Source organism: Halyomorpha halys, unplaced genomic scaffold (assembly GCF_000696795.3).
Source record: "Halyomorpha halys isolate HHAL.00 unplaced genomic scaffold, Hhal_1.1 Scaffold271.1, whole genome shotgun sequence".
Taxonomy (NCBI): domain Eukaryota; kingdom Metazoa; phylum Arthropoda; class Insecta; order Hemiptera; family Pentatomidae; genus Halyomorpha; species Halyomorpha halys.
In genome coordinates this window covers 101,037-115,193 of record NW_027107763.1, presented here as the reverse complement: position 1 = coordinate 115,193, position 14,157 = coordinate 101,037, and the positions used below count along the sequence as shown (strand labels likewise).

At 30.9% G+C, this 14,157-nt stretch overlaps 1 protein-coding gene across 1 annotated transcript in view; it reads left to right on the top strand.

Annotated features, from left to right (window-relative positions):
* The first annotated feature begins 8,449 nt into the window (after window positions 1–8,449).
* Window positions 8,450–14,157, top strand: part of LOC106680631 (RIB43A-like with coiled-coils protein 2) — a 14,661-nt gene continuing 8,953 nt past the window's right edge. The window contains exons 1-2 of the mRNA XM_067046080.1: window positions 8,450–8,767; window positions 12,176–12,403. Of these exons, the coding sequence (XP_066902181.1) occupies window positions 8,636–8,767; window positions 12,176–12,403 (360 nt within the window). The 5' untranslated portion in view covers window positions 8,450–8,635. The remainder of the gene's footprint in view (window positions 8,768–12,175; window positions 12,404–14,157) is intronic.

Below are 14,157 nucleotides of genomic sequence, written 5' to 3'. Positions count from 1 at the left end.
TCTAATTTAAATTAATGTTGAAGTACCACCAATGGGTGGTTCCTTCCCAAGATTTTCAAGTGTATATGTAACATACTACATATTTACCTATTGTATTATTTTGTACAGTTGTAAATTACATTAAATAAATAATTTAAAAAAAACAAAAAAACCTTTTACTGGACTTTGATAGGTCAGTCATTCTGAATTGTTTTGATACCGAACTAATACTGAAGCACTATGAGAGTTACTATACAAAAAATATTCATATTTCATGTCAATATGATTATCCATGATATTTTTTTATATATATAAACAATGTCATAGATAATCATATTGTCTAAAAGAATAAGAAAAAACACCTAAATTGGACCAATCTTAACAATTATACAGCGATGTTAGCTGTATTTATGTTACTATAATTATCATCTTATCACTTCATCTATACATTAATTTATATCAAAGTTTCAATAGAGCTAAATTGATGTATATACGTACATATGTATATATGATTGAATTTTTTACACCATTTTTCCTGATACTTTCTTTGATCCGAACTTTTCAGTACTCCGAACATCGTCCTGCATCGAGTACTGATTACTGAGATTACATTGTATTTATCAACAAGTTGTTTTAACCAGAAAATGCCAAAGATAGTTTTTATCCTCATGTGGAAATATGAGAGCAAAAGTAATTTTTGTTCCGGGACATATAGTCCTCATCTTATAGCTAAAGTTAGCAATTTTCGTTTGAAATTTTTGAAACAGCCGCGGTGATTCGAGGAGCCCAGAAGCAGATCTCTACCGAGAGCCAAGACATCAAGAAGTTCCACTTTGGCGTCTAGAAACCACGTGATAACACTATACTCAGCAGATCTGCACTAAATGAATGTACGATCAATGTTCAGTTGTGCCATTACCTGACACACACTTCCATTTTTTTTTTTTCGTTTGATAAAGTCTAACAAATCTAACAAATGTCAAGCGTAATAAATAATTTTGATTTAACAATCAATAATAGGTTTTAAATGACAAATCATGTTAAGTTTGTATGGATATGTTCAGAGTGTTGTACAACTTAACAACAAAACATAGCAGAGTATCGATTATAAATAAGTAACCACAGCGAAGTTGACTGTTTATGAGTTCCTAAGGTAACATAGAAACCATTGCCTCAGTCACTCCTGCATTAGTATAACATTGAAAGGTACTGTGATAATCCTTTTCAGTCATGTTCCAGTCTAGAATTGTTTTGGAAAAGGAGAGGAAGGAACAAGAAAAAATGCAAAGAATGAGGATGCAAGAGGAAGAAAGAAAGAAAAGAATTTTTAATCCTAAGAAAAGGATGATAGGGGTAATATGTTTTGTTTTATCGTGTTATTCACTATTTAGTCTGATGATTATTTGAAAATGTTACCTTTCATTTAAGAATGCTACTTTTCTAAGCGGGAAATAAATCATTGTTAATGAATTTGTTTAAATACTTACAATCGGGAAGGTAGGTTGCTATCTGTAATGTATTAATAAAGACATCGTTGATGAAAACTATATAGTTGGATAAACTCAATAGAATCCATGGTTCAAAATATTTCAAATAGGAAAGGAACAGAAACGTTTGAAGTCAAAACATCACAAAAAAAAATGGTCAAAGGTGCCGAAAAACAACAATGTAACTATACATTGCTTTTAACCAAAGTTGTTAATTATAGTTTTTTGTACGTTTTTTCTTAGTCCATATTACTAAATGGAGAGGTTCTCTTCACCAAATTTCAAAATGTTTTTGATCAGTGGGAGCAGCATAAAAATGCTCTACAACTTTCATCTTACACTATAATTAAAATTGTAAATTTAAATAATTGACTGTATTAATTTAAATACTGAAGAAGATAGTGAGGGATACGGTCACATGAAAACAAAAATAGTTAACAACTATCCATTTTCCGACGTTTCGCCCCACTTTGTAGAGCTTCATCAGAGCTGTTCCAGAAACTACCTTTATTCAGGTCAGTACGAGAACTGAAGCAAAGGTGGTCTCCGGAACAGCCTTTATTCAGGTCAGTACGAGAACTGAAGCAAAGGTGGTCTCCGGAACAGCCTTTATTCAGGTCAGTACGAGAACTGAAGCAAAGGTGGTCTCCGGCACAGCCTTTATTCAGGTCAGTACGAGAACTGAAGCAAAGGTGGTCTCCGGAACAGCCTTTATTCAGGTCAGTACGAGAACTGAAGCAAAGGTGGTCTCCGGAACACCCTTTATTCAGGTCAGTACGAGAACTGAAGCAAAGGTGGTCTCCGGAACAGCCCTCATGAAGCTCTACAAAGTGGGGCGAAACGTCGGAAAATAAATAGTTGTTAACAATTTTTGTTTTCTTTTGACCGCATCCCTGAACATCTTCTTCATAATTGTAATTAAAATTATTCACGAATTACTGTAATTTCACATTATCAAAAGGTCGGTTACAATTGGAACGGAAGGTCTTCATGGCTGATTTTATTTGTGACAAAGTAAGGAGTCACAAATAAAATGACGCTCTACAAAGTGGGGCGAAACTTCGGCAAATAGATAGTTGTTAACTATTTTTGTTTTCCTGTGACCGCATCCCTCACTATCTTCTTCATAATTTAAATTAATACTGTCAATTATTTAAATTTACAATTTTAATTATAGTGTAAGATGAAAGTTGTAGAGCATTTTTATTGAGGATTTTACGAAGGATGTTGGAATATAAGGATTGGATACGAGAGGAATTCGAAGGTTTAGTGCAGCCCCACAGCTCAACTCCGTATCTCCAATTTGGCCTTATTACTGTCACGTAGATCAGTATTTTATAATAAATTGGAAGTTTAGACCGTTTTTTTCTAGTAAATACAGTAATAGTCGGAATCGAGAAGTTTCCTGTGTTTTTAGACTTGTGTGAGGATTCCAATTTAGTCGTTTATCCAGTTGCAGATCTGTTGGACAGGGGTAACAGCAACATTATTACATTATACTGTAGGGCAGTCAGTGACAATCGTCCTTATGGTGTTTTCTTTTTATATTTTCGAGGCAGTATTTCTGAAAGTGATTTTTGACAAACTCATCAAACGAAATTAACGTTTTTAACTATGAAGGAAATGAAACAGAGGCATTTATAGAAATATTGAACAACTAGGTTATTAGAAATACTAAAATTACAAGTTACGAATATTTTTAAATCAAAGGCGAAAAAATGTGATTCTTGGCGATTCTTAAATGACAGATAATTTTCGGGTCCCGATTTTCAACAAAAGAACATATATTATTTTTGGCCAGCTCTTAGCTAGGGCCGTTTGTTGCCGAGGGAGTTAGGTGTCGTCTTTAACAATCACGTAATAGGACCCACCGTATTTACCCGGGGCTAACAAAAAAGAAAAAAGTTGGCTCTTATGTAAAACAACCATGAGGCGAAACATGAACGCAACATCTACTAATAACATTTTAATTTGTATACCCGTTATCGTGGCCAGGAAAGATTCCACGATAAAAAGTAAAACCTACGACAATAGTAAAATGAATTTTTGAAAATGAATTACTGTCTAATAATTAATTTTAAGTTCCTTATTTCATAAAGATGATGATAATTGATCAAAATAAAATAATTTTTTCTTAGGACATTAACTATGCCAAACCAGGATAAGGGTAAACCAAATTAACAAACATTTTTTTTGCTTCGGTGAAAATAGTAGTTTAGTTGGTTGCAGTTTTTCTTGTATTTTTTTCCATTCCTCCTTTAGTTTGAGGCTTTCTCTATTCATCACAATGGTCATTGAAATAATTAGTGTAACCTATCAATTAAAATCAGTAAATCAAATAAGAAAGAGTAAAGACACGAGATGTATATCAATAAAATAAATATTGTAAGTCAATAATACAAAGAGAATTGTAGTGTTCATGACAATTATAACATTGCAATATAATTAATTCAACATGTCTATTAGAAAGAAATTTTTCCTGAGATAAACAAGAATGAGTTTTATCCAAATTGGACTTTAGAGTTGCCCATTGTTTCAATAATAACTTTTCAATTATTTTAAAGATTGAAGTGAAGGAATTAGAAAAACAACTACTTGAGAAGAAGTCACAGAGTGATCTGGAGAAAGCAATTGAAAATAAATACTACAAAAGCCAGATGTATGCTCTTGCTGAGGCTGATAAACTTGAAAATGAAATAAATGAGGTAATTTATTCTAACTAAATAATATTTAGGTTTTGATAATGTAGTTAAAAATTATTATCAGTTGATAAGTGTTAAAATAAATAACAGGATATATTGTTCGTTGACAAAAAGTTGGCTCAATTTTTTTGCAGACTAGAAGAAAGATCAATCAAGAAATAAACCAATTCAGAAAATATTATCAAAGGAAACGTGATGAAGATGATTGTCATGGGAACAAATTCCAAAAAGAACCAGGGATATCATCAGGATTATTGTATAGTATCCTTTTTTTTAAATTAGATATAATATTTTTTTTCAGTGCATGTAATATTTTATTTAATTTTTTACAGTTAATCAAATTTAATCTATATAAATAATAACTTCATCACATAGTTAATGAATGTTGTCAATGAAGTTCTATTATTTCGTTTATTATTTTAGTGCAAATATAAATGTCTACTCAAGTGCATATAGGTTATTATTGTGATGTTTGGATAAAAAAAAATAGATAACTTAACCTGATGAATTCTTGTCATTTATTATTATTATGGTCATCTTGATCAAATTTTATTATCTATAAATATATTTTATAAAAAAAAAAAAGTCAGACCAAACTAGATCACAAACTCACTGAATTCGTTATAAGACGAAGAGCAAATTCTTACAAATCGACACATTAAATGATGATGGACATTTAGACAATAATATTCAACTGTATACTTTACGACAGATCGAGATGTAAAATAATGCAAAATGTATTATTAAAACACGGGGCATGGCTTGACTCATGTTCCGGTGCTTTTTACAGTGATGGCTAGGAATAGATAAATACCATCTGTCGTCTTATAAAAACAACTTTAGTAGAAACAAAACAATCCAATCTTGTACTATGCTAACAGAAATATCTGTATTGTTGAATGTAGGTTATTCAACAGGTAACGATTTAATTTTATAGAAAATGTATTTCTTAAAGAACAAACTGGCCTAAGACAAAACAAGATTCACATACAAAGTCGATACTTTTTAAGAGTAAAAGTATCGATTAACTGGAGTAACCTCATCTAAAGTTCAAAGAGTGCTAAACAAATAATTTATCATATTCTTAAATAACGGAAAACTTACCCAGGTCCGAATATTCAATAAAAAAAAAAAATCTCTAAAATGACAAAAAAAAAAATCAGAATGTTCCTAGGCAAAGTCTTAATTTCAACCAATCTAAAGCAAAATTTTAACTCAAAATATCCTAAAAAAAAAAATTAATTTGAAATTTTTGCTCGCATTTTCATGGCCAAAAAAAAATATGCCACGACAAATATAAAATGAACTTTTGAGAATTATTTGATAATAAATTATTGCACAATTATTAATTTTAATATATCATGTCATAAGGATGGCGACAATTAGTCATAATAAAATCCTCCCCTCCCTCCCCCCACAAAAAAGAAAGAGGCTGCTCTAATATAATTAAAATTAATTGAAACAATCTTTTTCAACTGAAGGAGATAGTTAGAAGTGCGGTCAAAGAGTGAAAAATAGTTTTCAAGTGTTTATTTGCCTACGTTTGCCACACTTTGCAAGGCTTCATCAGGCCTGCCGTTTTGATTTAATTTGATTAAATAACTCGCTTAAATTAACTGGTTTAAAATAATTTTATTCATTCAATTGCTGCCTTTCAACACGACACCCCTTTATTTATTACCAGATCGGCCTAGTGGGCCTTACAGTGTTCATATAACCGTTACATTTTTTTTTTTTTTTTTTACAAATTGATTATGGAGGGGGGGTATAGTTTCGTACAAAAAATATCCCTTACCATATACAACGTCATAATTAAAATAAAGTAAGATAATATAAATAGATAAAAATAATGCTTCTTAATAAAAGAGAAAAGTAAAATTAATAACAAAAAATAACGGCAATCGTAGACCGTTTTTTTAATTTTTTTATTTATTGATATTTACAAATGTATAAAAAATACAAGTAAATTTGATCATAATGACATAATTATAGAACTCTAAAAACACAAAACAAGTTAATTTGAAAAAAAAAAAAAAGACGAAGAGAGAAAAAAATAATAATAAATAAAATAGAAGTAATGTGAATAATAGAATTAATAAATATGGGATTTATAACAGAATGTCCTGCAGCAGCCTGAGCTTCAGTCTTCGGACTTAGGTTGGGTTTCCCAGGTTGTAGGTCACTGCTTTTTTTAACTATCGGTAACTGGGAGTGGAACTTCATGAACCGTTTTTTGATATAATCCTCTATCAACTCCATTTGTAATTCCCGATGCAATTAGCTATTTCATATGAACCAAGGAGAAACCACTGCGATTCTTAAGACTTTATTTTGAAAATATTGTAATTTTTTCCTATTCATAAAGGATGCCGCTTCCCAGACTTCACAGCCATACATCAGCAGTGGCCTAAGAATTGTTTTAAATATAAGAACAGTTGTTTCTGGTTTTAATTTAGAATTTTTATTTAGGATAGGATATAGTATTGCTAACCTTGCGTAGCTTTCTGTTAGTTTAATGTTGATATGATGATTTCTGGTAAGGCGGCGATTGAGGTGAATTCTCAGGTATCTTACTGTTTCACTGGCAGGATTCCATTTCACATTTTTACCTTTGAGGATTAGGTTGGTCTGGTGGGCGTCGAAGAGTATAACCTTTTGATTTACATTTTTCAATGTTCAGGCTAATCATCCATTTAGTGAAGTATCGTTCTAGGTCATTAGGGTGAAACACGACAACCCTGATGAATCCCTTCACCTCAGCAAATAAACAGTTGAAAATTATTTTTGTTCTTTTGACCGCACCCTGTTTACCGTGATCTCATTATATCTAACATGAATGTTAAGAAAAATATCTTTATTATTACAAAACGTATTTCCTTAAAATAATTTGTGGGCAAATGTTATATAGGCCAGAGCAGTGTGGCCATATTTACAATAAACTGTTGATTATAGTGTATAGTGCTTCTTGAAAAGCATTTTGTTCAAGTGGGACTTAAAAATAACTCGTTATATAATTTTAGTTTTTACTAATCACCGTGCAGGTATATATTCCGGTACTATCAATCCCTTTTCCAGCTCTCGTCAACGATGGATTTTGATGAATGAGATGTCAAACAGGAATTTCATGGAGAAGTGACAAATCTCAATTACGACTCTTAATTTTTTACTAGAGCTTTATTAAAAGTAATTAAAAACTTTGAGAGTTCCCAGAACTCTAGTAGAGGAGGTAAGTCGGCCAACCGGAACAGTTCGAATTGGGTTTAATGAATTTCGACATAGACATCAAAACTTGAGTAGGTTCCTGCGTAAGGAAGGTTTGGTGCTATGATTAGGTGCTATGTTAATTTTAAAGCCCAAAAATGAAGTTTTTGATATAGCGGTCGTATTAGGCACGGGTCAAACCTAAGGTTAGCTTCTGCAGCACTATATTTTCCATTTGATACTTACCTCATGTTTGTTCTTTTCCATGCTTATAGGTCTTTTTTCGTTGAAGCGTGGCCAATATTAAATGAAATATTAATAACATTGTTAAATTACAACAGTATCGCCACCAATAAAATTAATGGAAATTAATGTTTAGTGATTTCCTTGAAAATTTTGCCCAACTAGGAACAGATATGGTAAATTAATAGGCGTTTGTTGTAATCTGTCCGACGACTGTGCAAACGGCACAGCCGATTTTTGTTAAAATTATTCAAATATATATATATATATATAAATGTTTTGAAACATTCGCCAGCACAAGATCCAGGAGATGATTGGGCATGGTCTTTCCACCAGTGCTAACATAACTGTATTTTGAGCTAAAGACTTGACCGATTCGTAGGTTTTATTGCTCTTGATTTGAACCGAAATATGAAAAAATACTGCACTAAATATGTTTAGTCAGTCCGTTTCTGAATATGTAACTTTTTTTCAGCGAACAGCTCAACGGATTTCCAATTGCCATGTCTCAAATTATTCAGACCGGGGGTTCTCACCAAATATTTATATTCTACCAAATGCATTTCTTCACGTACGGTCTACCTATGAGGTCTCAGCGAGTACGATTCAGGGTTAATACAAGTTCACGAATATTAACTGTAAAACTGAACTGATATTTTCCAGTGGGGCAACATAAATTCTCATTACCCAAACTATTACTTAAAGACAGTCATTATAAAGTAAGTTCAGCTTTACCAATTGTATGTATTGAATAGACTTTCTTGACAATATTACATTGTTCGTAAGAAGGAGCATTATATCGCTTATATTTCGAATGAATTAAAGGGAAAAAGAAAAGATATCTAATGCGGGAGTTCTCGCTCGGGTAAACTAGTTATAACTTAATTACAGCACTTATCTCTTTTCTGTTACAGTTTTGATGGTGAAGACACTACAGCACATGACAGAAAGTTATTGCAAATAGAGCAACAAAAATGTTGGTTGCAGCAGCAGATATCAGAAAAAAAACAATTGTCAAAGGAAATGAGTTTTGCTGAAAAACTGTACGGTGACTCATTAAAAGCACGTGAAAACAGGGCAGTGACTATGGAAAATTTAGAAAAAGAATGTAGGAAACAAATGGAGTTAGTTGTCAAAGATTACAACGAAACTTTGGTAAAGTATTAGAGAATTTGTTTTACAATATTATTGATTTCAATAAAAGTGATCAATTACACTTGTTCACGCCACATTAAATTAATTTGTAAATAGTCATAGTGTTTGAACATTTTAGTTGGTAGTGAATAATAATACGGTTGCGTTCATGAACAACATTGTGAGGATCAGTTTGATCAAGTTTTAAATGATAGATGCATTAGAGAACCGCTATAGACGTACAAACCCACAAAGGTATGAGAAATTTGGACTTGGAAACATCTTCCTCTGACCTTTCAGAGTGGATAATGTTTTCTTCAGGACCCATCTCGTCTCGGACCATATAGGAGTCGTCAAGCAGTGTTTTGTTTAATATATTTATTAATTTTGAAAATTTTGTTTAATCATTTATTTTATCTTGAAAGACCCTTTTATTTTGCTTTCTGTTCTTTACTTTATATCTGAACGGTTTATTTTGATTTTGCGTTTATGTTTTCTATTGTTGGCCAAGCCAAATAAAAGTTTATATTCCGAGCCAGTTTATTTTTTTTAATTTAAAACATTCTTTCAGAAAGACTCTGTTGGACTTGGTGTGGAAAACAAGACAACTTAAAAACGTTGGACACATGTAGATCTTTGTACATGTTGGATGTTCTTTTATCTACTGATTTTGATGGTATTTAGAGTTGGCAGTTATTGAACTGATTGAGAATAATTAATCAAATTTGTAATTGTTTTTTAATTTTTGAACGCTTAGTTCATGTTATATAGAGTTAATTTATGGCTTGAGTATTAACAGTTGAAATTTTCGAAATCACCTAAGGTGATAATTTTATTAATACTAACTTAATTTTAGTTCAGGAGTTAGAGTAAAAGCAGATTTGAAAAAAGGGATAAGTGCGAACCATATCCTGCCCCATTATGTAAACATAGTTTTATTATTGACTTAACTCTCTTGACATTGTAGTAATTGTTTAGGACTAACTGTCATAAGGTAGTAAGGAGAGTTTTAATTTAAGATAGTCTTAAATACTACTTCTTAAAACCCTTTTTGATACTTCTTTCCTAATCAGAAAACCAGCATTGAGAGAAAAAAAAAATATTCTTTTTCTAATTTCTACAACTATCCAGCTATTTTCGTGAAGGTGTGCTCCAGGTTCTTGAACTTCAACTTCGTCAGCAAGGCAAACGTTGCCAAAGCACGAGGACGAAAAAGATCTGACTAGGAACGTGGGAACTAATACCTGCATATACAAGAAATTTAAGAGCATCCAGAGAATAAGGCAGGATTGCAATCTCAGCTCACTGCCGCTTATAATGATACACAGTATACCCCAGAAGAATGCAAAGACAAGAATGAAGCCATATTGGTTGGGAAAGCGAGAATTAAGCCCTGTTTACCCCACACTCCCAACATTTGCGGATGACAAATTTCTATTCTATCAACAATGAAAGAAATATTCAATCCATGCTCTGAATCAGAAAGAAAGCAGCTGTTAAATATGGAGATTAACACAATCAAAATTAATATAATGAGAGCAGGAAGAGGAGGGAACTGGTAGACCGGATAATATGACTGGAAGGAGAGGAGCTGGAGCACATAAGATACTTCACGTACCTGGGGCCCACATTAACGAAAAAATCTAGATGCACAAATCAAAGAAAGAATAAGATTGCCGATAAATGCTTCCATTCGTAAGAAAGAAGTATCAAAAAGGGTTTTAAAAAGTTGTATATAACACTACGTTTGTCCCCTTACTGACTGTTACTTGTGAGTGTTATCTCAAGACACAGAAGATAAAGGGGAAAATAAAAACCTGAGAGTAAAACCCGGCTGAACATGAAATAGAAGGAAATGGGAGAATGGCCAAAGTAATGTATGAAATGATATATATGAAGAAAAGATGGTTGGGGGTGTGGTCAAAATGAAACAAATAAGTTACATTAACGTGGGAGAAGAAATTCTTGGGAGAGTGGTGTTAAGAAGGAATTCAATTAGAAAGGAATGAAATGTAATGAATACGGGGAGCTGGTAAAGGATACAAAGCTATAACTCAGGCGCTACATGCAAGCTCATCCTTCTGATCTGCGGTGGAAGGGGCCTGATTAAGAAGAAGGCTTTGTTAGGCTTTCAATTTAGGCATATGTACACTCTTACCCCAAAGAAATGGGGTAAGATCGTGCGTTACTTTAGTTTTGAAGTGTTCTTTTTATCGTAAAAGAATTTGAAACAACTCCAGATTTAATGAATTAAGCTCAATTGCTTCATTAACAACCAACTTCGCAAAAGTAGAGATAGAACATCCAACATGTACAAAGATCAACATGTATTTGACTTTTTTAAGTGGCCCAGTTTAAAGGAAAGAACTTGCCTTGTTTTTCAATGTGGTCCATCACTGTGAGATGTGAATATCTATTTTTAAAAAAATCTGTTATGATCTTGTCCCAAAAATACACTTTCTCCGGAATACCTTACCTTCAAAATATCAAAACGCAAACTATCAGAAATAAACCTTATCTAATCCGTCTTACGGCAAATTTCAGCAGTCTACTGTTATTATTTTCTAAATACTCAAATCGTTGACCATCAAAAATATATAATTCGTAAAATTAAACAATAAAAATATAAGTTACTCAGTTTTTATCCAATCCTTATAAATTAATATAAGGAATATAAATTAATTAATAACGAATTTTGTTGCATATTTTTTTGCTCCAAATTTAAAACAATGTTTCGATTTAAATGTTTTAGGGGACTGAAATGAAGAAAATATTTCAACATATTATAAATAACGTGTATGGGATAGGGGCATAGTTAAAGTTATTTAAATTCCTTAAAAAGGTAGTATTAATTTGTTTATAATACCCCAACTCATCAAACCCTCTAGTCACAGAAATAGGAAATTACACTAAAACCCGTAAATATAAGCAGAAAAGAACTGAACATATATTAATGTAAAAATAAATCAATGATTGAAGAAGTTTGTCGGGGGGTGCGGTCAGTAAAGAACAACATAAATAAACAAAACAATATTTATTTATTTCATGCCGACGTTTCGACCTGAGTTTCAGGTCTTCATCAGGGATAGTGGCGTGTAAAGGGACTGGAAGATGCTGATATGTATTTGATGTTCATATAATCAATGATATGTATTTGATGCTACTCAATGATATGTATTTTATTTATTCTATCCAATGTTAAGTATTTTGTTTTAATTCAATAATGTTTTTGTTGTATTTTTTCTACGCTTCGGTTTGTTTTATCTAAATGTAACAGATAAACTTGTAAAGTGTAATTAGTATCAGGAAATTTGTATTGCGTGAGGGTGGTATCCCAAAACAATATAGTAAATATTGTACATTTTATATTTATTCAACAAAAATATGTTTAAAAAAAAAATATTTCAAGTAAAAATCTTTTATTTTCAGGCAAAGGAACAGAACTTCAAAAAAACTTTGAATGATAAAAAAGAGCGTGAAGACATGGAGAGGCATATTATAAATGCAATGACTAGTGATTTGCTTACTGAAAACCCTGATGTGGCTCAAAGTAATTTGGGTTTCAAAAAAATCATTCAATATCATTACAAAGGAATGTCAGAAAGAGAGCAACTGGAAATAAGGAAAGCACAAATGGAACAAATAAAAGAAAGACAGGTATTCCGCATTCATATATAACTGGAATAATGGATCCTGTGTTGTTTTGAACAATAACTTAACCGCTGCTAATGATGATCAATTACTCATATCAGATCGTTCATTGTCGTCTCTGTAATTTATAAATCAATTACAGTTTAATTTCAATAGTATTTTGTTTATTTCTGCTATGAATAAAATTGTGTGAATATAAAGACGGATCCATTTTTTCAATTTATAATTAATTAATTTAATTATGTATTATTTATTCCTTCGTATTTAAGAAAAAAAGGTGACACCTAAGAAAACACAAAATATCTATTTTCCCCTTTTCTATAGACGATAGGAGCATTGTCAGATTTTTTGGAACGTTTGTAATTAAATTGTTAAACACAGTAAAAAGGTTTTTACGTATTTTTGCGATTTATGGCTTCAGGGCGCATTATGTCAAATATGTTTCAGATACAGATTAATCTTTGAGTCTGATTACCTATAAGAATCTGTATAATCAAGTAAAAAATTGCAGAGTTAGGTACACGGGAGAGGAACTGGAGAAGGTTATAGAATCAACAATAGTCTCAAAAGATAGACCCAAACCAAATTCGCACCTTAAATGAAAGAAATGATGATAATATACACTCCATGTAATATACCTATTATTATATATTCAGAGGGAAATATTCGTGGCAAAATATAATATGGCAAAGATATTCCGATATTATTTAATCCAAATATCCATATTTTGTTAAAGAAAAAATAGCATATCGATATTTAATGTTGATAATTTCATATTCATTTCGATATTTGACATTTTTATAATAATTGATTTCTAACATTAGCAACAATATTCCGATATCATATCAAAGGATCGATATATTGTTTCAATAATTTAATATCCATTCGATCATTGATATCGATAATTAGCAACAATATTCTAATATTATTGAAATATCAATATTTTGTTTAAAAATACTAGACAAATTTAAAATGAAATATCAATGTTTTGTTTCAATAATTTAATATACATTTAGATATTTAACATATTTGATAATTTCGATATGGAAGATTATCAACAATATCCCGATATTATTTTATCGAAATATGGATATTTTGTTTACAAAGACTAAAAAATTATAAAACAAAATATTGATATTTTGTTTCAATATATTAATTTTCATTTCGATAATTGATATTGTTAATAATATCCATATGGAAATTTATTAACGACAGTAAGATGTTTTATAGAAATATGAGTAATTCACAACTAAAAAAAATTATGAAGAATATAAAAATAATATTTCGATATTCTATTTTAATAAATTCATATTCCATTCGATATTCGACATTGTTATTAATATCGATATCGGAGATTAGAAACCATACTTCGATATTTTGTTTAATAGAAAAATTGATATTTTATCAATAAAAATAAAACATTTTATAAAAAGCTAAAACAAGGTATTTCGATATTTCATATTCATTTCAGTATTTAACATTGTTGATAATATCGATATCGATGATTAGCAACGATATTTCGATATTATTTATGAAAATACGGATATTTTGTTTAAGAAGATTAAGAAAATTATATGAAAAAAAAATAGTTTTTCGATATATTTTTTTTTTATTAATGATTTATTTAATGTAATTTACAACTGTGCAAAATAATACAATAGGTAAATATTTAGTATGTTTCATATATACTTGAAAATCTTGGGAAGGAACCAACCATTGGTGGTACTTCAAACATTAATTTAAATTAGAAGGTCCCGTGG